General features: G+C 48.1%; 2 protein-coding genes across 3 annotated transcripts; both read right to left on the reverse strand.

The window, feature by feature from the left end:
* Positions 1-10,633: 10,633 nt before the first annotated feature.
* Positions 10,634-12,415, reverse strand: LOC124658989 (leucine-rich repeat receptor protein kinase HPCA1-like). Its single transcript, XM_047196964.1, has 6 exons — positions 12,032-12,415; positions 11,753-11,879; positions 11,577-11,648; positions 11,298-11,481; positions 11,020-11,146; positions 10,634-10,885 (listed from the first exon to the last, which is right to left on the reverse strand). Exons 1-6 carry the CDS (start codon positions 12,413-12,415, stop codon positions 10,634-10,636), a joined length of 1,146 nt encoding a protein of 381 aa, XP_047052920.1.
* Positions 12,416-18,927: 6,512 nt separating this feature from the next.
* LOC124660736 (succinate dehydrogenase subunit 4, mitochondrial-like) lies at positions 18,928-21,794 on the reverse strand. 2 transcript variants are annotated; one of them, XM_047198552.1, is made up of 3 exons: positions 21,596-21,794; positions 19,720-19,815; positions 18,928-19,605 (listed from the first exon to the last, which is right to left on the reverse strand). In XM_047198552.1, the coding sequence occupies exons 1-3, from the start codon at positions 21,779-21,781 to the stop codon at positions 19,210-19,212; spliced, it is 678 nt and encodes a 225-aa protein (XP_047054508.1). In that variant the 5' UTR covers positions 21,782-21,794; the 3' UTR covers positions 18,928-19,209. The 2 variants fall into 2 exon arrangements, with proteins under 2 accessions (XP_047054508.1, XP_047054507.1); XM_047198551.1 differs by having other exon boundaries at positions 19,714-19,815.
* Between the last annotated feature and the right edge of the window lie 4,759 nt (positions 21,795-26,553).

A 26,553-nucleotide genomic window follows, 5' to 3' on the forward strand; every position in this document is an offset into this window, starting at 1 on the left:
AGATCGGCCGGACCCGAGATATTCATGGAATCATCATCCCCTTTGCCAAGGCGTACAGTACGTCGTGCGTTCTTTCTACGCAATCCGAGTCATGATTGGGCTAGGAACTTAGGATCGATTTGCAGACGCTTAGCTAGCTAGGTTCTTGATCCAACCCTATTTAATCTCAACATCTAACGAGGGAGTCTGTGTGTTCAGTTCAGTTGAGTCAGCGGAGGATCGATCGATGCATGATGCATCCGCCGCCGCTGAGGAAGATGCCGCCGCTGGCGGCGTCCGCGACCGAGTGCCGACTCAGCCTCCGAGAATCCACAGTCGGGCGACGCGCCAAGGATCCGGCCACCGGCCACCCCTGCTCCATGCGCTTGCACGGCGACCTGGTCGTCCAGTACGTGCTGCGCGCGGTGGGAGGCCTTCCGTGGGGAAGGGTGGTGTGCGAGGACCCGCCCCGGAGCTTCGACCAGGTGTTCTACCTCTACGACCCGGACACCTTCTTCCGGAGCTACCAGACCTGCAGCGGCATCATCCACCAGATGCTCGCGCAGACGCCGGTCGTCTGCGATTTCGACCTCGCCGACGACAAGTGGGAATTCAGCTACCTGCCGCACACCCTCGCCATTGCGATCGTCAATGGGTTCTGGTCCGCCATGGACCGCGATATGGGCGTCGATCCGCGCTGCAACGTCGACGTGTCCATGTCCCTCACGGTAAAGGCCGTGTACAGCGAGCCTAGGGCGCTGCTCCGCGCGTGCCAGCAGGCCACGCCGGCTCACCGCCGGCTCGTCGTCCCCGCCGAGTTGGTGGAGAGGACGTACACGGCTGCCAGCGCCGAGTGCTGCGTGTGTATTAAGGATGCAAGTGGACAAGTCCACGGAGGAGCCCGCTTTAGCCGCGTGAGCCGCCAGTGCAAATAGCAGGATAAGCAGGTGCCTGCGTCCGCACATACGCGGACAGGTGCAGGATTTGCAGGTTCCTGCTTCCGCGAAGACGCACCACTTCTCTGCCCATGGTCCTCCTCTCTGCCGGAAGACGCACCACTTCTACCCTTGTGGCCCTGCAGTGGCGACGAGCGTGCAGCGCGAGGCTGGTGGCGCGAACGCGGCGGCCGTCGCGGAGATCGCCCCGGCGCCGTCGGGAAGGAGCGGCAGGAAGCGCGCGTGCTGGTGGCGGGCGGCGGCATCGGTGGGCTGGTGTTCTCGCTGGCGGCGCGGCGGAAGGGGTGCGAGCTCGAGCAGGTCAACGGGACAACGGCGCCGTGCACCAAGAAGATGCTGGCGCAGGAGGATGAGCTCTTCCCGTCCACCCTGGGTTCCGCCGGATCCGGGCCTCCACGCCCCCGCCGCCTCCCGGAGCGGCTAGTTGCTGCGGCGCCTCCAAGGTCGACCGAAATCGACGGAGGCCCGGCGGATCGTGCGGTCCGGCACCCCACGGAGCACGGCGGCGGCACGAGGCGGGGCCGGAAGAAAGCGGAGAGACGGCGGCGGCGCTAGATGACGAGGTCGGGAATGCGGTGCGGGTAGCGGGCCGAGCGGGCGAAGAAGCACTGGGCCACAAAGCCCACTTTAGTGTAGCAGGTTGTCCGCGACGCCACAAGGCGTTTTTTTCGCGGCGCGGCGTCGTGGGCCTGCGGAAGCCTGCAGCCACACTCATCCGGAGTGTGTATGGAGGATGTCGCGGCGCCCAAGGAAAGCTCGGATGACGTCGTGAGGCTGCCGTGCTCTCATGTTTTCCACAGCTCCTGCATCCTCCCGTGGTTCCACAGGGTGTCAACCTGCCCCAAGTGTCGCCGTGATATGGCCAGGCTACTCGTCGCCGTCACCAGGACCCCCAAAGGAAGGTTTCCAGGTCTGGAGGCTCCAGTGACAACATAATTGGACTGGACTAGGCAGCGGCGCCGCATAATTTTCATCCCGTGCGACGCCTAGCTGGCAACCCATCTGCTCCTTTTAATTCGGTTCGAGCGGCCCACTTTTCAACTGCGCGCAGCTAATGGAAAAACGTGTCGTCACTCCTTCGTTCTCTTCGTCCTTGGGCTGTGGTCCTGAAAAGCCAAACTACCTTTTTCTATGCCCGAGCATGGACAAGTCAAAGCAAAAACTGCTCCTGCCAGATAAATTTCACATACTGGTAAGCCCAAGGTGAAGCTACCGGGATAAATTCATTAGGCTCCTAATTAATCGGGCAATTAGTCTCATTTAAACTTGGCAATCGATCGGAATTAATCTGGCAGTTAGAATCTTGGTACGGAGTACCACTAATTTATCTGGCAATCGCTCGGAATTAATCTGGTAGTAGTAAAATATGGCAACTACTACTCCGTATCTGGCAATTAACACAACTTAATTGGTCAGTTACTGCTAATTAATCTGTCAATTAAAGATGGGGCATAATCACACGTCTCCTCCCGCAGCTTGCGCATAGCTCTGGTAGCTCCATCTTCAACCTCTCTGATTTCTAGTGCTCGGCGCCTGTGACCTCCTATAATGTGTGCTCGGCGTCCTCCAGCGCTGCTTCGTGCTCGGCGGCGGCGACGGCCTCAAGCGTGGCGACGTGCTCGGTGGCGGCGATGCCTTCACCCGCTGGATCGGCGACGGTGGCCTCCCCAAGCAGCTCCGTGCTCGGCGGCGGCGTCGACCTGCCCTGCTGTGTCGGCAACGACGGCTTCCCGCGCGGCTCTCCATGGTCGGCAGCGGCGTCGACCTGCCCCGCTGTGTCGGAAACGGCGGCCTCCCGCGCGGCTCCATGGTCAGCAGCAGCGACGACCTCACCCGCTGCGTCGGTGACGGCGGCCTCCCCACGTGGCTCCGTGGTCGGCGGCGCGCGACGACCTCCCCCGCTGCATCGGCGACAGCGGCGTCGACCTGCCCCGCTGTGTCGGCAACGGCGGCCTCCCGAGCGGCTCCGTTCTCGGCGGCGACGCTGGTTCCCGTCGGGTTCCACTGAGAACTGGGAAGCGATGTGTGGTCGAGGGCACTCGGGAATTAGGATAAGGCGGCTCCTCTCTTCCTAAGGAGAGCGATGCTTTTTTTTTCCGTCGCACGGGGAGCCTCGCCATGCGGCGCTTATGTGTAGAATTTCCCAACATAATTTCCTCGGACGATTTCTTCTTTGAAAATAACAGGAAAAAAATATGGACAGGAGAAAATATCAAGGGAGTATGTTGAATTGTTGATTGCTAGCGTCAGTCATATTCAGCCCGAGACTACAAGGGATAAGATTGAGTTGTCTTGGACACCCAGATCAACATTGTAAGAACCGAATCACTTGAATCTCGGGAAATTTGCACGCCACCATAGGGGCTGTTCCTATCCTATACAAGGTTTTGGTTACCGGTGTAGTGTCTATGTCTCAATCGACTGCTCACTCACCTCAGAAAAGTGCAACTACGGTTCAAAAAATGTGCAACTCAGAACAGTTGCACATTGCACTTTTTTGTCAGAAAAGTGCAACTGAAGTGCATTTTTGGGGTGACTGAGACTTACCGAATTCTCGATTGAGACATGGCAAATACGTTTTTCTTTTCACGCAAACCGGAAAAATACCGGCAAGATCTTGCAAACAAAATTTGAATTCAGAATTCAAAAATATTTGCAATTTGAATTCAGAATTCAAAAATATTTGAATATTTGCAGTTACCCCAAAGGAAGGTTGCCATTTCTGGAGGCTCCAGTGACAACATAATTTCCTCGAACGATTTCTTCTTTGAAATTGACAAGAAAAGAAAAGGAGTGGAGCTAGAGAATATCCAGGGAGTATGTTGAATTGTTGATTATTGCTAGCGTGAGTCATATTCTGCCCGAAGCTACAGGAGATAAGAGCATCTCCAGTCGCATCCCCCAAAGCTAAACCGGATTGAGCGTTTGGCGATGTATTTCCTTCGTGCCGCGTTTGTGGGACGTCGCTCCCTAGCCACGTCCCCTAAACGCCGTTCTCAAACTTTTTTTAACATTAAAATATTTTTTTCATTTTCATTTCAATAGAGAGAAGGAACATTCTACAAACGAATACATAATTGGGAATATGGTTTTACACAAACTAAGACATAGTTTGGAATATGGTTTCCACAAACTAATACATAGTTAGAACATTGCAAAATTAGGAAACCTAACTAGTGTTGGCATCGCAGGTTTCGTGTGTTCGTTGCTAAGAAAGAACACTCTCAGTCACCCAAACTAGAAAATTCAGCTGGTAATGATAGCTATGTTGGTACTTTCGAGGAAGAACATCCAGAAACATCCGTGCCTATTTTCCCTGCGAAGAAAGAACGCTCGGTGTGTTCAATCGTCCTCCTCATCATCGTCGCCGTGGTAGTGTCGGCGGCAGGACGTGTCGTCGAACACCTTGACGCTCATATCCGCGTCGCCTAGGTAGGAGAATATGAGCATGCGGCCGGCTTGGAGGTCATGGTAGCGCGCGAACATCTTCCAGCCGGTGTGGAGGTACATCTTGCCGCACCCGTTGAAGAGCACGTACACCGCCCACCGGCAACAGTCGCAGCCAGCCTCCCGCAGATGCAGCGCGGCCGGCTCGTTGCCGGCGATGAGTTTGGCAAATTTGTCTGGCAGCCTCTGGATGCCGAGTGGGTTGGCATTGAGGACGACGACGAACTCGAATATCACTTGGTGCTCTTCCTGTAGGTATGACGATGAAGATGACGACGTCGCAGACGACAGCGACCGTGTAGCTCTGCCGCGGCCACGACCACAGCCACGACCTCATCCTCGGCCTCTGCCTCTACCAGCCATGGCGTCGAATCTTGAGATAGTGGCGGCTAGGGCTGGGGAGAGAGGCGCTAGGGTTTTTGTGTGAGGGACGATGCGAGAGTGCCCGTTTTTATAGGCCGGAGGGAGGCGGGGGAACGGTGGCGCTCATTAACGACTGCACGGAGAGCTACGCGCGACGAGACGCTTCGTTGTGTCTCTGCGGAAACTGCACCATCGTTACACGCCAATAACTTCCGTCGCGAGGTAGGCGACAGTTATGTTAAACTTGAATGTGCCACTGACGCATCGGGCCCGCGTCTCCTCGCCCCGATTTTCTTTGTGTCCGGCGTTCTTAGAGCGTCCCGTGTGAACCGGGGATGGACTCGGGACACCGGATACCGTATTGGGCCACGTCGGACGGAAGGATGCTTTAGGGCGCGTGGCTGGAAACGAAATTTTGTCCGACGCACCCCAACTTTGGAGGCCGCTTTGGGGAACGTGGCTGAAGATGCTCTAGGATTGTGTTGGATAGCCAGATGAAGAACCGAATCACTTGAATCTCGGGAAATTTGCACGCCACCGTAGGGGCTGTTCCTATCCTGTACAAGCTTTTGGCTACCGGTTTAATTCTTTTCATGCAAAACGGAGAAATACATGCGAGATTTTGCAAAAAAAATTGAATTCAGAATACAAAATATATGAATATTCGCAATTTGAATTCAGAATTCAAAAATATTTGGATATTCGCAGTTACCGTCCGGTAAGCTTATAAACACAGGGCAACCAATATTTTCTCACAGAGCGTCTCAGCTCAGCCCCCAAATTCAAACCCGGCCAAGATTTTTTTGGCTGAGAAGACCATTTACATGGAGCGATCGAGAAGTCTGGTAGAACCGTGGCAAATCAACCGGTAACAATATATAATCATATACGGGAGCCACTAGAAAGGGTATTGCACCAAATTCATGTACGGAAGTCTTACATTGTACCAGATGTAAGATATCTTCCTAAACACATCTTAAGCTATCTATCCAGCGGCAATGGGCCTTGTGCAATTGATCTTAGAGAAGCTTACCACAGCGAACTATGCGCCATGGAGCGCACTCCATGCATTTTATATCGAGCAATTTGGTGGTAAACAATTATATCTTATTATCAGATTTATCTATTTATGCAACATTTATCTAGTGCTGGACTTAGACTTGAAAATTCGTATAGATTTTACGAAACCATGTGCGATTGCTTGAATCCATAGTCAGTCTTATTTTAGATAGGAACAATGGACAATTGAATCCAATTTTCCCTATTACTTGGGTATGCATAACAGTGCGGAAAGAAAGCCTAAAGGAAGAGTGGCCTTGAGTTCGTGTAATGTGTTTACAATTGTTTCATTGAAAAGATGAAATGAGATTCTACCTAGAAAAGCAACGCAAGGTTGATAAAATTATATCCGAGAGGGAATTTCATGAGAATACAGAAGCAAATCTACCCACAAAAGATAACCATGGGCAATAGGGCCATAGGGGCCCACTACCACCTCGGTGCAGCCATGCTCAAGTGCCACGCCCCAGGTGCGCACGCTCTTTACATACTCTCTCCGGTCCTAAATATTTTTTTGCGGATTTATGCAAAATGTAGGCCAAAATATGTCTAGATTCATTGAACCAGAGACACACATTTAGAACTAGAGAGAGTGCCTGTTTTCCCTTCGATGAAGGGGCGTCCTAATTTTCGTGAGACCAAACGAGACGATGTGGACTGCAGCGATGTGTTTTACTTCCTACTCTCCAACATCCACCACTACCGCAAGTAGGAAGGAGGAACATGATGAAGATGCCAAGCCCGAGCGAACCATTGCTTTTATTTAGAGGTATAATACCAGATCTGCCATCTTGTGGTCACATCTAGCATGGAGATACACTGGAGGACCTCCTCGATGACCACCTCGTGTTGCACGGACACTGCAGCAGACATCCATACATCGGTTGAAAGGATCGTATGAGTGACTAGAGAGGGGGTGAATAGACGCTTACCAATTTTTATTCTTTTTGTAAATTAGGCTTAACAAGAATATATATTTTCTTGATATGCAACTACGTGGAAAATCCTATATGTCAAGGTACAAGCAAGAAAACAATGAAACAAGTAGTAAAGGTAGAAGAAACCCAAATTGGGAGAAACGATGATGAATCATGTAGTTCATTTCTTTTAAGGGGAAGGAATGGTGTGCGCCAAAAAGGCCACCAATGCCACAAAGGCATCACAATATTCTCTGATGAACAAACCACAAAGAATAGTTCACTCTCCACTATGTGCTGGCCATGTAGGCGGCGGTCGAAACCTTCACAACAAGGTTGGGGTAATCTCCATAAGTCAATTAGAGGATCCAAGTATAACCATGAAGCTTTCATAACATCAATACAAGATTCTCCCAACTTCTTTCGTCTAGGGTTTGATGAACCCACCTCAATGGAATTGGTGGGAAAATCAAATCCCTTCTGTGCAAGTGTAGATCTAGGTTTTCTCTCTCAAATATCAATAGGGTAATAAGATTGAGTGGCTAGGGAGAAATATGTATAAGCTTTGATTTTAAAAATAATGGAGGAGAGAGAGCGAAATCCGCTGCCTTCCTTGCGGAAGAAGGGGTATACAAGCCCCCTCCCACACACAAAAAACTAGTTGCCTTGCTCTTTTCAATTTTTGAGGGATTCATCAACGTATTGTGCTTTTCATAGATATAACCTAAAATACTTAATCACACGGTTAAACACCGTTGCTTTGTTAACAAACGCAAAAAATCGACTTTGCGAGGGAAATACACTTACACCCGCATAAGGCCAACATGTGTTATCTAGGCGAAACTACTCCAAGATCTACTATATACATGGATGCTCACTATGCCATTAGAGAAGGGGCTGTGCTCCGGTGTCCCCCCCCTGGCGAACGATGTTCAGGTGGTAAACGTGCGTTTGGTTTGTGACCAGAAAATATGGATGATCCCATCCCAAAAGCCGAATATTTCTGAGAAAGGCTGGACCATATGATCTGTGAATTTCATGACTAATCTCACTAGCTGCCTGAGAATCCATGGCCGTCGACGCGACTCCGACACCTGTCACCGTCATATGTGTGCTCCCCAGCTCAGCGGCGGCCACCATGTCATGGCGAGCGGTGGGCTTGCTTTTCCGCGTGGCTCCCCAGCTCGACATCCGCGGCCTCCAGGGCGCGGTAAGCGGCGGGCTTGATTTTCAACGTGGCTCCCTAGCTCGGCGGCGGCGGCCTCCATGGCGTGGCGAGCAATGAGCTTGCTACGTCTGCGCCACACCCAGTCAAAGAAACGGCCTCGCTAAATATGTGCGGGTAGTGACCTTGCTAGGCACGGGTAGGCGGCCACCCGCTAGGTCCGACCTCCACCACAAAGGGAAAGGACCCGTTAATTACATATTAACCGGTGTGTTAATGGCATATTTATATTTTTCTATTAATCGTTAATTAAATATATTTTATCCCATCCCATCCCGTACATGTTTGCCCATGAACCAAACACACATATTAAGTCAACACACGAAGGGGTATCAGCAGATCCTAGCCGTCTAAATAGAACAAAGTTTAGAAGGGGGGGACACCGGAGCAATAGCCTTAGAGAAGATATGGGTTTGGGCCAGGCATGGGACGGAAGAGACGACTCTCAAGGTGTCTTCGAGAGAGAACGAAAGTCTCGAGGACCAGATAGAAATCAATTTGCATTGTATGCTTCTAACGTTCTTGAGTTACGAGGACACATACGCTATAGGCCAGATGGTGAATCGTTCAGGAGTTCAACCTGATCCGGACAAGCGGCTACTTTGGCCTCTTGTATAGCCTTCGCTGCTCACTGCATCCAAAACATATGCAACACCTAAAGAGTTCCTTCAATGGGCCTTTTCTACCACAGTTCACAACCCAATTGAAAAGGTTTTTTTGTCCTTTAATTTTTCATCTTTATTGTGTTTCTTTGTAGTTTTTATTTCTATTTTCTATTTCTTTGAAATTACGACAAAGTTTACAAAATATTGGTAATACTTTAAAAAGGTGTTCACGATGTTCAAAAAACATTAATATGAGTGAAAAAGGGGTCTACAGTACGAAATAGTTACTCACGAGTTTGAAACTTGTTCATGTAGTTTAAATTTTTTGTTTGCGATATTTAAAAAAATTCAGGTGATTGGAAAAATGTTCACGCCGTACGATAATTTCTATTCACATGATTCAAAGAAGTTCATGTATTATGCATAATGATAATTTCTATTGTTTTGAAAAGAAAAGGAAAAGAAGAAATGAACATGTGAATAAAAAAAAGTAGTACTCTAGAAAACATTGAAAGAAAACAAAAACGAAAAAGAAAAGCAGGAAAGAAAAAGAAAAAGAAATAGAAAAAGGAAAAGGAAACAAAACTTTACCTGGGCCGGGCTATCAGACCAAACGCTACCAGCGTGAAAATAGGAATCCCCCGCTAAGGGAAGCCCTGCGCCATTTTTACGCAAACTGTGTGTACGTGGTCTCCGGGTTAATATCGTGGTCATCAGATTTTTCGAGGATCCACGCCTGTTCTTTGTTCTTTTTTTGCGTTCTACTCTTCTCTTTCAGATCGCAGAACCCGACCGATCGACGGTGCATCCGCCGTTGAGGAGCATGCCGCCGCTGGCCGCGGCGGCGACGGAGTGCCGGCTCAGCGCGGGAGGAACGATGCTCAAGCAGGAAGAAACCGACCCGGTCACCACAGGCCGCCCCTGCTCCGTGCGCCTGCACGGCGAGGTGGTCGTCACCTACCTCGTGCGCGCGGTGGGAGGTCCAGAGAGGGCGAGGTTGGTGCAGGAGGACCCGCCCATGGGGTTCGACCAGGTGTTCTACCTCTACGACCCAGAGGCCTTCTTCGGCAGCCTCCCCTCCTGCCGCGACATCGTCCACCAGATGCTCGCGCGGACGCCGGTCGTCGGCGATTTCGACCTCGCCGCCGATAACTGGGACGGCGGCTTCTTGCCCCACGATCTAGCTTCCATCATTCTTGTAATGCAAACGCTCGGGTCCGTCCTGGACGGCGTCGCCCCGCGCTCGCGCTACAGCAACGTCGACGTGTGTGTGACCGTCCGGGTGAGGGCCGTGTACAGCGAGCCCAAGGCGCTGCTGCTCGCGTGCAAGGAAGTCACGGCGGCTTACTGCCGGTTCATGGCGGCACGAGAAGCCGACCCCGACCTGGCCACCAGGGAGTGCTGCGTTTGTATGGAAGATTTGGCGGCCTTCACGGACGGCTCCTCCGACACCGTGATGTTGCCTTGCTCGCATGTTTTCCACAATGGGTGTCTTGTGCCCTGGTTCAGCAGGAGGTCTACGTGCCCGATGTGCCGCCGAAATATGATCATGTACCTCGTTGCAGCCACCAAAACTCCCAAAGGGAGGTTTCCAGGTCTGGAGTGTTGATCGATGTCAACTGTCAGAATATATATGTTGCAATATGTCTACATCATAGACGTCGATTCAGATTTTCTTGTGTGTCCATGTCGAGCCATCATTACACAAATCTCAACTCGGAGACCTCAGACGGCTCAAAGTGTTAGACACAATTAAGAAACTCTCACCAGGCGGCTTAGATTTTGAAAAGGCGTAGTACTTCGCACACTTCTTTTCTGAAAAATGAAAGAATGTCTATCTCGTAGGAATCGATTTAGATTTTCTTGTTTGTCCATGTCGCGCAAATGTCAACTCAGATACCTCAGACGGCTCAAATTGTTAGACATAAGAATTAAGAAAATCTCACCAGGCAGCTTAGATTTTGAAAGGAAGCAAGTGCTTTGCACATTGCCTTTCTGAAAAAATTGAAACAATGTCTATCTCCCGACTTCTTCGTCTAGAGGATGTACACAACCAACTGTTTTTACATGTAAATTCACGGATCACGACGTGAACAACTGACTTCCGAGGGTAATGATGGCGGTGCCGTCACCCATGACAGTCGTCAGGGTCATCTCCTTTTCTAGGATCCTGTCAAGCTCCTCTGCGACCAGCCGCATCTTGGGCCGCCTTCTCGCCACCGATGGGCTCAGGCACTGGAAGGTCAGGGCGACTAGCTCCTTCATGCCCTCGGATGTGAAGCTGCCGCCTAGCCTCGGGTCGACCAGCTCGCCAGAAGTGAAATGTACCTCCATCTAATCAACAAAGTCACAAGGGACTGTTATGTCATCAATAAAATTCAGTCTTTTCATGAAAGCACATTCAAATTTCAAAGAATATTCTTCGTTTGAAAAAAAACACAATGAATATACATATATTAGCATATTACCCAATGGGGGAGCGTTGATTCTGGGCCGACCAAACCCGCTGCTTGCCTGCCGGTGATCAGCTCCAACAGAAAAACCCCAAAACTGTACACGTCGTTGCTTGCGGAGAGTTGTGCCAAGGAATGTACCCTGAAAACAAACACATATATAACGGTTAGGAAAAAGTCGTGACTACATGAAGCAGCACACACCAAATTTTTTTTTTGCAGGTCCTACTTATATGGTGAAACTGCAAGGAATAAATGCAGGTAAAAACCGGCAACAATGTTCAGACACTTACTCTGGATCTTGGTAGACACTAGTATGAAGCCCGTTCGCTTTATCAGCGTCTTCGAGCCCTCTGAGCAGCCTGTCGACCCCGGCGTCGGACACCTTGGCGATGAAGTTCTCGTCGACCAAGACGTTGCTCGTCTTGAAGCCCTTGTGGATCAATGGAGGCGTCATACTGTGCAAATGGTCCAGACCTGCAGTTCAGACACTCTATGTTTCACATACTTACTCACCATGAGAAAGAAACACAACAGTCAACATACACGATGTGTAAGCTTTCAGTTGTCACCTTTAGCTGCTCCAATGGCGATGGAGAGCCTCTGCTTGAACTCCAGCCTTGTCATCGACTCTTTGCCGCTATCTGGTAAATTGATATCGACATTAGCATCTTTCAACACGTCAGTGTTCCCCACACAATCGAGAATTGTGAGTGAAATCTGACAAGCATGAAGCGGTGCACATTACCATACAGGTGGCCGCAGACGCTGCCATTGGGCAGGTACTCGAAGACCAGCATCTGCAGACCCCCTTCCTGGCAGTAGCCGATGAGCGTGACGACGTTCCGGTGCCAGATCTCCGATTGTTTTCTGCCCTGCAGCATTGCATGCAGAAGTTGAATAATCCAGTCAACTACAACCCTGAATTACTCAGGCTGAATGAGAACTGACGCAATGCACTTGGATCGTGAGCGGGCAGATTCAGAGCAGTGGAGGCGCGCGGTTCTACGGCACGGCCGTTAATTACCTCGTCGACGAAGTCCTGGCGCGGCGGTGCTTGGCGGCGCTTGATGGCGACGACGGTGCCGTCGAGCAGCAGGCCCATGTACACCTTCCCGAAGCTGCCGGCGGCGCTGACGAGGTTGGCGTCGCTGAAGTTCTTGGTGGCGTGCGACATCTCCTCCAGCGAGAACCGCCTGGCGCCCTGGTAGTCCGGCGCCGACGACGTCCGGCCGCACCTGCCCCACTCCGCCAGCGTGGGAGGAGTCTCGGAGGAGCCGGTGTCGGACGTCCGGCTACGGCGCGCACGGAGCCGGCGCCAGCAGAGGACGGCCATGACGGCGGCGGCCAATAGCAAGAGCGTGGAGACGGCCGCGGCAACGGAGGCTACGACCGCGGTTGGCAATGCCATGATCCGGGCGACCGGGGCATCGGAGCTGCGAAGACGGACGACCGAGAAAGAACCGCTATAGCTTCGGCATTCATCAATGAAGCTAGCTAGCAGTCCGAGGCCGGCCGACGCGATCAGTCGCCGCAGCCCGCAGGCACTTTTAAAGAGGAGAGCACGACCGATGCAGCTCGACCTCGACTAGCTAGCTGGTACGCAATCAGAGGAGGAGCAGAGCAGAGCCAGGCAAGAAGACGACGCGGGTGGTGGGCGATTATGAAATGAATGCGCCGCGAGGCGCAAGTGTGCGCAGACAGCCAGCCCCCACATGGCAACTGGACGCAGGGTCGCAGGGTGGCCATTGCCGCGCCGCGCAAAGCAAGTGGCAACAGTTTCACTGCGGCTGCCAGGGCGGTGAAACGAACGCGTCGTCGTCTTCGATCACCGGGTGAGTTCTGGTTCTGGCAGCCTGGGAGGGACCCGGTCGTTCGTGCGCGGCCCAGCCAGCTAGCCGTCCTGGGCTGCCAATGCCATTGGCTGTCAACATGAACCAGGGGTGGGGACCACAGGCTGCTTTGACCCGGCCGTGTCCCAAGCTTGGCATCTACCGTGGCGGCCGGCCGGAGTAGCATGGCCTGCGGCGGCGCAAGCACTGGCCTTTCAGAGCTCCAGGGCTGCCTTGTTTGGTGCACATCTTTTTGTTTCGCGAGGATTTGGGACGCATGCAGACTGTCAATTACATGTGCTGGAAAAGATAGTGCCAAGTTGCTGCTTCTGAACATTTCATCTATACATTCATTCATAAACTAATGCAAATTGGGTAGTCGATCTCGTGAACAGCCAGCATATATATTCGGTTGGTTGCCAAGATACTTGCTTTAGAAAAGGAAAAATCTGATAGAATCATCACATGAGTCATGACAACCTCGACCTTGAGGAAAACGAGGTGGCGCGGCTGGTCTATTAGCAGAATAATGGTGCTCGTAAAGCTGTCTCGTGGTGTATCAAACACTGAGGAGGCATGATGAGGTGGCTGTGACTGGACGGAAAACATGCCCAAGATGAGGACAGAATTTCAATTCAAGGGATTTTACATCCCTTTTTGTTTGGTAGGTTGGAGGCTTCAGAGTTCTGATGACTCTCAACAATTCATATTACTAGAATTTATTTGTTTACTTATTTTGCAGGGGGGTCAATTCATATTAATCTTGCTACGTCACACTTCAGTGATTTTTTTCCGAGACTCTGCATTGGATGAGTTTTTTCCCCCTACTTTCAGCTTCTCCGGTGAAAATTTCAATTCATGATGAATGATGAGGTGCCTGTGACTGGATGGAAAACATGCCCAAGATGATGACAGAATTTCAATTCAAGAGCTTTTGCATCCCTTATTCAGTTATTTGGTATACTACAAAATCTGAGTTAATTTAAAGGGATCTTGGGGAGTACTAAGTTGGAGGCTTCAGACTTGATGATCAATAGTAGTACTAGCATCACCATGATTACTTATAGACTCCCAACAATTCATATTACTAGTATTAATTTATTTCTTATTTTGCAGGGGATCAATTCATATTAATCTTGATAGGTCACAGTTGACTGATTTTTTTCTGAGACTCTGCATTGGATGAGTTTTTTCCCTCTACTTTCAGCTTCTCTGGTTAGCATTTCGTTCTCGGAGTAGTAGAGTGATGTGCTGTAATTACCTGATGGAAGAATCTAAATGATTAGGACAGCAATACTCTTTGCAGCCTAGCAGCATGCAAGTTGCTTAAAACTCTTGAGCAAAGAGAGCTGTAGTAGGCAGCAAACGGGTCCAGTTAGATACTCTCCGAGATCCAAATCTTAATCCGGTATTTCTTTATCAGATTTGCTTGCCCATGCATACCCACACACTACAGATAGAAAGATTGCAAAGCCATCTGGGTACACATTATCTATCTGCTGTAAATTAAGGTTTTTTATTTAAGCCTGAAAATGCAGTTTGAACATGATGTGGTTCCTGAATCATATTGATTTGTTTCCTGAATTGCTTTACACAGACAGTTTCAGTAATCAGTACTCGCACTGCCTGACGAAAACAGTTTAGTCAAACTGTGTGTTAAATCTAGCACTGTTAGCTCAAAGTCAAAGTGACCTAGTCTGAGTTTTCTAGACATGTATGGGTGCAGAAATTCATGTTCATCCACCAAAGTCAATTCTGACTTCCCCAACAAGCTAAATCCTGTTAGCCTCTATTATCATATAATATCACCACTAAATTATTGTATACCTACATGAATGGGGCAACTTCAGTGAACCTGGACTGCTCATGGAAATGATCTCAAGATACACTGTTTCGACGGTTCTCCAGGTAGCACATATCAGTAGAGACATATTCAGGGTGCCCAAGTTACTGCACAAAAACCAAAGAGAACAAACTTAATAAACAAAAAGGCACATGCTTCATTCATGCCCTTCTGCAGATGAGGATCCAATGACTGTCACTAGAAAAGATATACTCATGGCAACAGGCAAAGCTCCAGCCTGGATCATGCAGAATTCTGGGATATACTAGATCCATTTGTACATATAGTTTACTATAATACTGTCATCCACGTTAAGCATTGCAATAGTTTGCGGCGGTGATGAGGGAGTTGCTGAAATATTATAATTACATAGTATGATCCAAACTAGTGAGTAGTGAGTAGTGACTAGTGAGTGAAAGCCTGCAGGAGAAAATTTAATTGCAGTGTACTTTATAGGAAGGATTGAAAATATATGTTAGATTCTTCGAAGCTTAAGCTTCTTGAATGATGCACTGAACCTAGAGACTGCCAAATGTTTCAGGTGTACTTTTTAGGAAGTATACAAAAATATCTGTCAGATTCTTTGTTGTTCAAAGTAGGTTTTGTTGTGAAGTGTGTAAGTGAATGGTATTAGCTATTTTCATCAATTCGGACTTTGGGTTTCCTTGGCTAGTGCCATGATGCACCGAGCCTAGAGAATGTCCAACGTTTCCAGTGGAACTAGTTTTTCTTATATAACTAGTACTTGCTAATGACTGAAAATTTTGTCTAAATTTTTTAACACTTGGAAATATATTTTATGGAAGAGGGATCATACGCACCCAGGAGCCGAATTGAGTTTCTAGAACATAAGGTAATATATATCTTCTTTGTTGTGTGAGACAATTCTACTACATTGTAGGTGTTGGCCGGGAAATTTGTTGAAAAGGACTGAGAGAACTGCTAATTAAACCGAAAATCACAATGATAATGAGCCCTACAGGTTGTAACCGTATTTATCACATTATATTGCTGGACAACAAAAAAATTGTCAGGGGTTCAGAAGTACCAAACAAATACGATTAATGCAGCAAATCTCTTCTGTCTGGAGCCAGTCAGAAAGGGACAGGAAAAATACATATATCATTAAGAACACCTGAGGAAGAACTGGGAAGAAGGTGAGAGTTGCATTTCAGGACCAGACAGCATGCCAGCACAGGTGAGCAGTCCAGAGATCACCGCCGTTAGCCGTATCTGCTCTGCTCGTCTCCTCATGCAGCTGCCAGCCCATTGGCCACATGGTTTGTGCCTGAATCCCTCATCATAAGAGCCTGGGAGGATTTTGGCCCCCCTGCAAAACAGACATGCCTGACATTGCTCCATCGCAAGTTGCAGGTTCGTGCATCTTGGAGGCAAAAGAACCGTGATGGACAGGTGGGTTCACCCGGTCTAACCCATTTGCAACCATAGATAATACTAGTGCCTGTCCGTGCATGATACGCCCATGAACAGCCCCTGGTTGTCGAGCATCTCGTATGCAATTGAGACCTGGAGGATCTACATGTCTTCTACGGTGTTGAGATGGCCAGTACATAGATACTAACAAAGGGCTGATCAGCAGTCACGCATCCGCAAAGTACACTTCAAACCGGCACTTGGAACTGATGACTCCAAATGAGCATAAGAGCTATGTTAGTCCTTGGTTACACGAATCAGTTCATTTCCTGGGGCTACATGAAATGGAGGTTTTTTCGTCTGAACAATGCACCAAGTTAACGTCTCTGGGTGTGGTTCAGGATACCATCGTTGGACACTTTGGGAACTTCATACTGCACTTCCTGCCATCGCCCTGGGTGGCCATCTCGCTCGCTCGCCGCGGTGGCTGCCCTCATCCAAAGCGTTCTCCAACCGCGCATCCTAAAGCCTACTTTCACCCGACGCCGGCCGGCCCAATACGGTGTCCGGCGTCCCGAGGCTGTCCCCGCACAACATGGGACGTTCTGGGTGCACCGGACAGAGCGAGAAGCGAGACAGACGCCCACCTGTCGGTGAACAAAACCAGAACGGTTGGTTCCCGCTTTTTATTTCTCGTCGTGCCTCCCCTCCTGCGCCTCCCACCCCTCTGCCGCCCCTCGATTTGCCGGCCGTCTCAAGGGCCAATCTCTCCTGAGTCGGGCACCGTCGTGACTGTTGGCTCCCTCACCGTCCTTTTCGCCGCCCCCACTTCGCCAACGCATCCTAGAACGCGCCGGCAAAAATCCGCCCATCCTCCGCACGTATAAGGTGTTCGGCGCCTTATTTGGTAGGCGTGACATGTTGTTGTTCATTGCCTCTACCGCGGATGAATTTTAATCATTTATTTTTCTTCAGACATGGATAGCGACGACGAGATGATCGTCCAATTGATGGAGGAAGAGCAAGCCTTCGATAACGATATTCGGGAGCATTTGTCGATTATCGCGTCCCTTCAAAAACATGCTTGACGCCGAGGCGGAGAAAGGAAAGAGGCCGCACCGCGGAAGTTCAAAGGCAGGAAGAAAGAATTCGAAGCCCCAACAGAGGATGGAGGGGCATACCATGATGCACAACGATTACTTCGAAGATGAAGCTGCCAACAATTTTTGGCGCCGGTATAGGATGAGCAAGGGTTTGTTCATGAATATCCTCAATGGCGTTCGTGAGTTCGTCCCCTACTTCAAGCTAAAGCACGACGCTATTGGCATTGCCAAATTCTCGTCGATTTAAAACTGCACAGCCGACATGAGGATGATTGCATACGGAGCACCTGCCGACGCACAGGACGACTACAATCACATGAGTGAGTCTACTGCCATTAGTGCATGTACAAGTTTTGCCGAGTTGTGGTGGGAAAGTTTGAAAAATACTACTTGAGAGGGCCAACTGAAGAAGAGACTGTAAGGATCATGGCCCAAAATGCAGCGAGAGGATTCCCTGGAATGCTTGGAAGCATCGATTGTATGCACTGGTCATGGAAGAACTGCCCGTTTGCTTGGCAAGGTATATACAAAGGGTGTCATAGATATTACAGTGTGGTGCTCAAAAAGTTGTGGCAGATTATAACCTATGGATTCGGTATTCCTTTTTTAGCATGGCGGGATCACAAAATGACATCAACGTGTTGCAGCGGTCTCCGTGTTCAGCAAACTAGTGAAAGGTCATGCTCTACCATGCAACTATGAGATCAATGGCCACCAATATACCAAATACTATTATCTAGCCAATGCTATATATCCAAAATAGACGACTTTTGTCAAAATAATCCCGGCTCCATCAGGTCGGAAGAATTGCCACTTTGCTTCACGACAGGAGGCTTGCTGGAAGGATGTCGAGCGGGCATTTGGTATGCTTCAAGCTCGTTATTGTTCGGTACCCTGCTCTAAGCTGGTCTCATGATCAAATGTGGGAGGTGATGCAGGCTTTTGTGTGATCATGCACAACATGATTATCGAGGATGACCGCGAGAATCGGATCAGGACACATGTTGGTCCCTACGAGTTTCAGGACCCTCTTACGAAGGTTGACCTTACTGATTTCCTCGTCATGCACGGAGAGATCCGTGACAGAAATGTTCACGAGCAACTTCAAAATGATCTCTTTGAGCCCTGTGGAGGATAGGGATTACCAGAAAATGCGGAGCGCCTTAATCTAGCCCGACTTTTATTATATTTGTTTAGTTTCTTACTGTTTTTTGTATTTTAATTTGAAAATAATTTTAACAAACATATTTATTTGTATGCTATGTTTTTTCCGAATACTCTAACAAAAAAAAATTAGGGCCTCGTTTGGGAGCGGAAGCTGGGCACCGACATCCCCAAACGCAACACGAAGAAAAAGCGTCCCTCAAACGCTCAATCCAACGCAATTTGGGGGACGCAGCTCATCTGCACCATTCTTGGTTACCAAGGTAGAAGATGATACGAAATTGTATCTGTTTCATAGCAACTTTCAACTTACAAGTTACATGAGGGTGCAGAGGTTTAGCCTTGCATACGGAGCACATGTGATTGATGAAGCAGGCTCAATAAAGACATTTCATATTTTAAGCAAACGAAAAAAAATCCAAACCAAAACTTTTTTTCATCATCATAAGTTCCCTCAGTTAGTAAACCAATGACACTTGACATGTGCACTTAAATGTGGGGGAAGTAGGCAAAAGAATATATGCCTTTGCAGAGAAAGCACTTGATAATGCAACGTCACGGTATTGGGAAGAAAACATGATGACTAGAATGATTCGGGAGGGCAATAACAAAGAGAACACCAAAGGTTAATATTTACCATTATTACAGAACTCTAGAGCAACCTTGTCTCACAGAAACTGGTATTTAGCAAGGGCTGAGCATTTCTTCAAGAAACATATCGCTTGGCCTGTTTGCCATTAATCAACCACAGCCAAAAGAGGGGTAAAAACGCAGCAAGTTGACATTGGAGAACATAAGAACTAGCAGCTGCTCATTTTGTCCACATTGACGATTATTCCGGTGTAAAGATGGGGCGCTGATGCATTTCTAGAGAAACTACCATGCCGACCTAGAACAAGCCGAAGTACACCATGGTGTCCTTGGCCATGACTAGCAAGAGCAGCTTGAAGTATATCAGAGCCCACTTCCTGGTGATGTCGTGGTGGACATAGTCCAGAAAGATCTCCTTGTTGAACATGTAGATCTGATGGTATACTGCCGCGACCAGGAGAGAAGTGCTGACGCTGTTCTTTGACACGAGAAGAAGAATGGGGATCATGTAGTATGAAACTTTTGTTCGAATCTCGGACTTCCTTACTCTCTTGCTTTCGTCTGTCAATGGACTGATTCTGTATTTGCCGATAGTAGCTTCCGATGGGCTGAATGCTGTCACCTTCGCCGAGGCTCCCTCCTGCTGTGCTTTCACAGCATCAGACTGTACCATCCCAGCAACAGACTTTGAGGTCTACAAAAATAAGAAACTTTGAGTTGCAAGCTTCTGGCAATGAATGGTGGGAAGTGAAAAAAAAAACTAATGAACACAAGTATTATGAAATTGGCACCAGGAACACACCACCACCTGCTGATCAGAAGATCCATTGGAGGCTCCAGTAGAAAACCAGCGAGGCAGTACTTTTGTGCCACTGAGTCGAGATGCCTGCTCATATCCTAGAATCTGTTTGCACATGGGAACAAAAATGACACCACAAAAGGTAAATAATTACTGATATGTACAATAGACTCACCCATTGGACAGGACAAGATATGATGATAGAAATGCATATACATATGAACAGCAAGTACATAAAAATATACATTGTGTTGACAAATGAAGTTTGCTAGATATCCGTGATCACTGAATAGTCAAGTAAACCAAATGCACTATTGGCATTTTGGTCTTTCATCAGTATGATACATACAGCAGACTCACAATCCAACACCTGCTAGATACTTCATCTGTTCCCTAATATAAGATGTTTTATCACTTATCAGTGATCACTGACCAGTTAATGCACTATTGGTATTTTGATCTTTCTGTCTTTCATCAGTAACATACGTACATAAACTAGATAGAGCAGCAGTCTACAAACCTTGATGTTATGATGAAACATGGATGTAATAAAAAAAAAAACTAGATAGAGCAGACTCACAAACTAGCACCTATTCCATCCGTCTCATAATATAAGATGGTTGTAATAGCATCTTATATTCGAGGGAGGAGGGATCACTAACCAGTGAAGCAAACAAAATGCACTATTGATTGGTCCTTCATCAATAAGATGCATAGATACCTACAATAGATCAGACACAAACCATGCATGTAGACTACTACCCTCTCTGAGCCAAGCAGAAGTATAATTGTACTACAACGTTCCTTGCTTTCCATACAAGATGACGAGCTGTAGTTCCTCCTTTGTATTTCAGTTACCCATGCACTAGGGAAGAACTACCATGGACCAATGCATATGAAGTTTGAGCAAAGCAACATCAATGAATTTCACACCAAGTACGTCCTATCTCATGTTGTCAGCAAAGAGTGCATAAGAAACAACAGAAAGACTACATACATGGTTAGTAATCCTGGCTAATTCAGTCTTTGTAATCAGCAATAGAAAATATAATAAGCACCAAACGGATGGCACCACTCAAGAGTATCATATTGGCATATAATCAGCAATAATATATTATTATCAGGAATCACCGTCACCGTCATTGAACCATGTCATTATCAGCACAATGATATCTGCGAGGGCACTGAGCATTGCCCTAGTCAACAAACAACAACTATCTCATGCTGAAATGAAAAATATCCCCTTTTTTTTGCAGTAAACATGATATTTTAAGCTTTGCTGTCGACATCCCTAACTCAATATCATATATATTCACTATTGTGCCACACAGCCACATATGTGCACATCTCGATGATTGTTCGTCAACTCAAGTCACGGCTCTGTTCGATTTTCGTTCTCAAACTCAATGACTTTGGAGATGCGGTGACTCAGCGCGAATGCAAAGTGGCGGCGAGTTCACTTTACACCACCAAACTAACTCAATAAGTTTGATGAGGTGGAACCGCGTAGCCAGAACTACCGACTACAGAATATTTCCTTCGTTTCCTCTCACCGCCCAGCCCAGAATACAAGGAACCAGATGCTACAAGCTAGCCAGAATTCCTAACTACAAAAAAAATTCCATCCTTCAGGGGTGAGTCCTATGCAAATAATCTAATAATCTAATAACCATGATACTACAAACAAGCACAGCAGCACCACCTAACGCAATACAGAAACACAGCCCTCGCAAAGCGGAACCAGGCGATCGCACAAATCGATCAGATCGAGCACGAGCGAGCGGGGGCATCGCGCTTACAAGTTACAGCCCCATCACCACAACATCAGCATACAATCCAGTCGACATAAGCTAGTAAATATCGCGAGGTGGGTGAGAGAATGGACCTTGGAGAGGCCGAGCGGTGAGCCCCTCACCGCCGGTTGCCGCGGCGACGGGGCGGGGGCTGCGGCCGGATCGCGGGGGAGGGTGGAGAGGGCGCGGAGGCCCCGGGCGCCGGCGAGCGGCGCCGCGTCGGAGCGGGAGACGGCGAGCGCTAGGGCTTTGGATCGGGTCAGGAGTCGCGACGCCATTCTCTCCTTCTCTCTCTTCTCTTCTCTCCTCCGGGAAGGTGGTGTTGGGAGAAATCGAGCAGACGTCAGCAGAAATGGCCTGGCCCAGCTTCACGGCCCATAATTACCAGCCCGGATGCTAACGTGGGCTTCGGCTCACTGATTTGGGCCCCCAAACTGTCCTAGGTTATGAAATATATGCCTTCTCTCAACAACAAAAAAAACAGGCCTAGCTTCCTCAGCGGCAAACCTCTCTTCTTCGCTTTTCTCGACAAAAAAAATATATTTTTGGAGCTGTTTGTCAAAAATAAAAATAGGAAAAACTCTCTGTCGCTTATCGGGTGTGTGCGTTATGTAAAAATAATCTTCACAAAGCAAATACCCTCAAAAGTACTATTAGTCTTCAATGTAATTTCTTCAAGGTGAAATTTGAAATTTCATTTTTACATGTGGGTTGCATTTACATGGATAAGAACAACAATTATTTTAGTGCAAGAAAATTACCAATTCTTAACATGGTTTCCTATGGGAACCTCACAAAAGAAACACAATTGAATTCTTGATAAGAAATATCAATAATCCTACATCTATACAGATTGCTGCTACAGACAAGGCATGGCTTGGTGCGGTTGGATATTCTGCTGCAGTTGTTCCTTTGAATCCGGAGGCGAATGCACCCCTGCTTGCCAACTCAGTATGTAAGCCTAATCCGTAAGGAAATAGTTCGTAGGTGTAGCATTACTCAAGAAATATTGTTATCCATATCACGCCTAGGTTATGAAAGTTAACTGCTTCACTTTATATCGTTCTTATGTGGCAGATAATTCTGCAGAATAATCACATGTTTAAGGAGGAATATAAAAGGCAGATAAAAATGGTTATCACAGGTAAATAGTTCAATCCCTCATGAAATACAATAAAAGAAGTGAGCCTAAATTGCAGGGGTGGACCAAGAATTTTGAGTGGGGGAACTTCTTATATAGATCCACAAAGTTTAAATGTTTTTTGTTTAAATATAAACAAATTCTATTGGTTTTTAAAAAAAAATTGGCTGGGGGGGGGGGGGGCTAGGCCCCCACTCATCTATACTTGGGTGCCATGCTAGATTGTGTAGCTCACGACCGAGATTTGTTTTTGAAAAATGGATGTACAACTCTCACGAACCGAGATTTTTTTTAAATGAGGCAAAAGTTTTGTCTATATCCATTAATTAAGAAGAAGGTTGCCAGGTTAATTAACGGAAAACCAGGCTAAAATCAATATATTATATAACCAGGGCCAAGCCCCACACGAACAGCCTGAAGAACAAGGGCAAACCTAAACTCTCGAAAGACTAGACGAGCTCCCACCCAAGCCGAAGAGAAAACCGTGCGACTGATATGTGACAGAACGAGATTTATGACCTTACACTTTAAAATATTATTATAGGCGCTCACCTAAACGCATATTTTATGATGTGAACTCAATATTAACATGTGCGGGTTTAAAATTAATCCTTTTATTTAGAATACGATGGAAAAAATACAGTGAAGGAAATATTTTTGAATATCAATGCGTGAAGTTCTTCCATTGTAAGCGTGTGGCGCCGATCTGCCCATTTTTCAGCGTGATTCAACACATCCACACCTTGAATCGTTACAATCATGATAGGCAATAGAGGAAAAAGGTACTTCATATCAAACCAATACATGGACACACGAATTTTAACGTACATCCAAAAAAATAATTTTAACGTAGAATAACCTCTTAAATATAAAGAGAAAAAAATCACGGACGACGTGAGTCAACAATATTTCACTATCCTATCCTGAGAGAGTTTACACAACACTAGTGATTTCATAGGTTCAACTTATCCCATGCGGTAGCGTACAAAGAGATATATAGAGTGGTGGGGTAACATGTATCTATGATGATCCATATCCGGGGCTTAGAAGAACTTTTCATCTAATCTAACTTATAATCAAATCGTTTATCACGTATTGCAATTCTAGGTTTCGCACTTGTATTCATGCCAAAAACTTGTTCTTATTTTTTATGGTATATTTTTTTCCTACATAGAGAACATGTAGTTCGATGGTTATGAAGATAGTGGCATACCCATCCCACGAAGAATCAAACAGTAGGTTTGATATTTTAGGATCTCATAAAAAAGTGTAATTTATTCTTCATTTGGTATGCAACATTTCCATCAATACCGAGACGTCTGTGGTGGTTTCTTCAATTCAGGACCCGTGGGATCGGTTTCTTGAACTTAATCTCTCAGAGATGCTCATAGTAGTAGGATTATGTGTGTTTATATACATTTATAAAGGTGATTGTATGTACGTATTTGTAAATGTCCGATGCTGGACGGATTTGTAGTATATTTATTAAGTTCAGCTAACACCATTGACTTTTGACAAATCCTTTGCTAATTCACCTTGTAGTAGAATTCATGTATAGAAGACGACAGCATCGAAGTGAAGCGATGACACCTTTGGGCCATTCCGCTAGATTCGCCTCCCTTTCTTTGTCCGTGCTGTGTTTCGAAGAAAAGAAACAGCACTTGCACTACTACTACCTACACGGCTCAAGCAAAAGTCACACTTTAGTTTCGTGCACGCGGCATGTCGGTGCATTGGGGAAACTTATCCATCTCTGACTCTGACTCCGAGTCCGACTCAAACCCCATGTCCCATGTGCCCGTCCGGTGCTTTTATAAGCGCAGCCGCCTAGACGCCCCAATCGCTCCTCGAAGGTTTTCGCCCAGCGTACGTAGAAACCCTATCGCTACCCCGCCCACGCGCGTGTTCTTCGACCGATCAGCCGGCCGGCGCAGACAGATACGGCGGCGACCATGGCAGAAGCACTGCCACCGTGGTCGCACAGGGCGGCGGAGGCGACAGAGACCCGAGTTTGTATCGGTGGGGAAGCGACCATCCTGGCTACACCCAAACCGCGCGACCACCCGTGCTCCGTGCGTCTCCACGGCAACCTGATCCTGGTGTGCCACGGTTCGCGCCGGGCCGTCGCGGAGCTCGACCACCGGGTCGAGGTCGCCGACGTCGCCACCTTCACGAGCGTCGAGGCATGCATCGAGCTCATCCACGGCATGCTCGCCGAGGCGCCGGCCACCAGCGACTACGACCTCGCCGCCGAGAACTGGGCGGCCGATCCGATCCATACACCCCTCGGCATAGCCATGGGAATTGCAAAGTACGTCCGCGGAGCGTTCGACGACGAAGACGGCGACGGGGTCCCTGTCCCGGGCCTCCACTTCGACATCCACCTGCCCGAGCTGCTGGTGGCCTTGGTCTACAGCGAGGTGTGCGCCATCTGTTTGCTGCACTCGGAAACCCAAGACGAGGACACCCACATGCTCCCTTGCTCCCATCTCTTCCACAAGAGGTGCATCGCCACGTGGTTCCACCGGGCGTCCACCTGCCCGACTTGCCGGCGTGAGTGCTTTGTCAGATCCGCGTCCCACGAAGATGAACTGTCTGATTCTGAAGAGGAACCAATGGAAGATGAACCATATGAAGACCAGGACGCTGCCGGAGAAGATGAGAACCACATGGAGTATATGAGTAGCTCGTAGATTCTGTAAGTTGTCGTGTTCGAACAGTTTATAGATCACGTGGTAGTCGGAAGGTGATGCATGGGCGCACATCATGAGATGGAACAGACCAGGGTTGGCCCTTTCATGTAATTTGGACAGAGGAATATACATTTGTAAAATTTGTTTACAAGCAAATCGAGTGGAGACTCTGCCCACTCGGTCCTTCGCAATGATATGAACTTTACTTCGTTTGGACTTACCAATTCTCCACAGCCCTGTTGCTTTTCATTTTGATTTTATTGAAATACTCCGTATCTTTAATTACCGATGGACATAGCGGCAACTGTGAACTGATGCATAGCGCACGCTCTCTTGTTCTGCACACCCAAAATTCTTCTTCTATATATTAAACTTCTTGGAGGGCCATCTAACCCCCAAGTTGTCTTTTTTTGGACATAGCGGCAAGTCAAAATTCCAAAATTCTTAATGCGCATATTATTCACTATATAAAAGTTAACCCGATCTGCCGTAAGGAGATTTATTTGGGTACTGTTGCCCTCCCAGTTTCCACCAATCATGGTTAGCCACGATAGAATTTTCCACTGTTCACGGGCGATCGTTTCTGCCCCAGCCGGAATTCCTTTCCTTTCCTTTTCTTTTTTTTTCCTTCCTGAATTACATGATTACCGGCGGGCAGCGGTCAAACCTCCAGATGCGGAACGGCTGCTCCACGATTACAACGTATTTTCTACCTTTGATCTCCGGTTTCATCCGCTTCTACCGGATGTGCATGTTTTACGGAAGCCATTATTTGCCACGTATCCTCTCTGCGTGTCTGTTTCTTCCCTCTACTGCTTTCTGGGCCTACTTTGTTATTCGGTTTTGTACAGGCTAGGCCTCTTCTGGGTTCCTCCGCTCACGTCTCCGCATCGGAGAGATCGGCATATTGGCCAGGCCGCTGCTTGCAGGTTCTGATTTCAGCATGGATGGCGCTGCTGGCCGTGGGCGAGGAAGGTCGGTTCCTCCGCCGTCTCCTTTGCGTCCGTTATTGCCGCGCCTCCATGATCAGCGCGGCTTACCTTCTCTTCCTGCTGTCCGGCCATCTTTCCCGGTGCCCTCGCCATTTGCATCGCCGGCTTTACCGCAACTTCCTTTTCCTTTGTCTTCGGGGCCGCGTCGCCGGCGTGGATTGGATGAGCTGTCCTGTCGGCCGGTAGGCCGGGTTTCCGGCCACCGTGGCCGATCCCGTTCTGCC

Source organism: Lolium rigidum, chromosome 6 (assembly GCF_022539505.1).
Source record: "Lolium rigidum isolate FL_2022 chromosome 6, APGP_CSIRO_Lrig_0.1, whole genome shotgun sequence".
Classification (NCBI taxonomy): Eukaryota; Viridiplantae; Streptophyta; class Magnoliopsida; order Poales; family Poaceae; genus Lolium; species Lolium rigidum.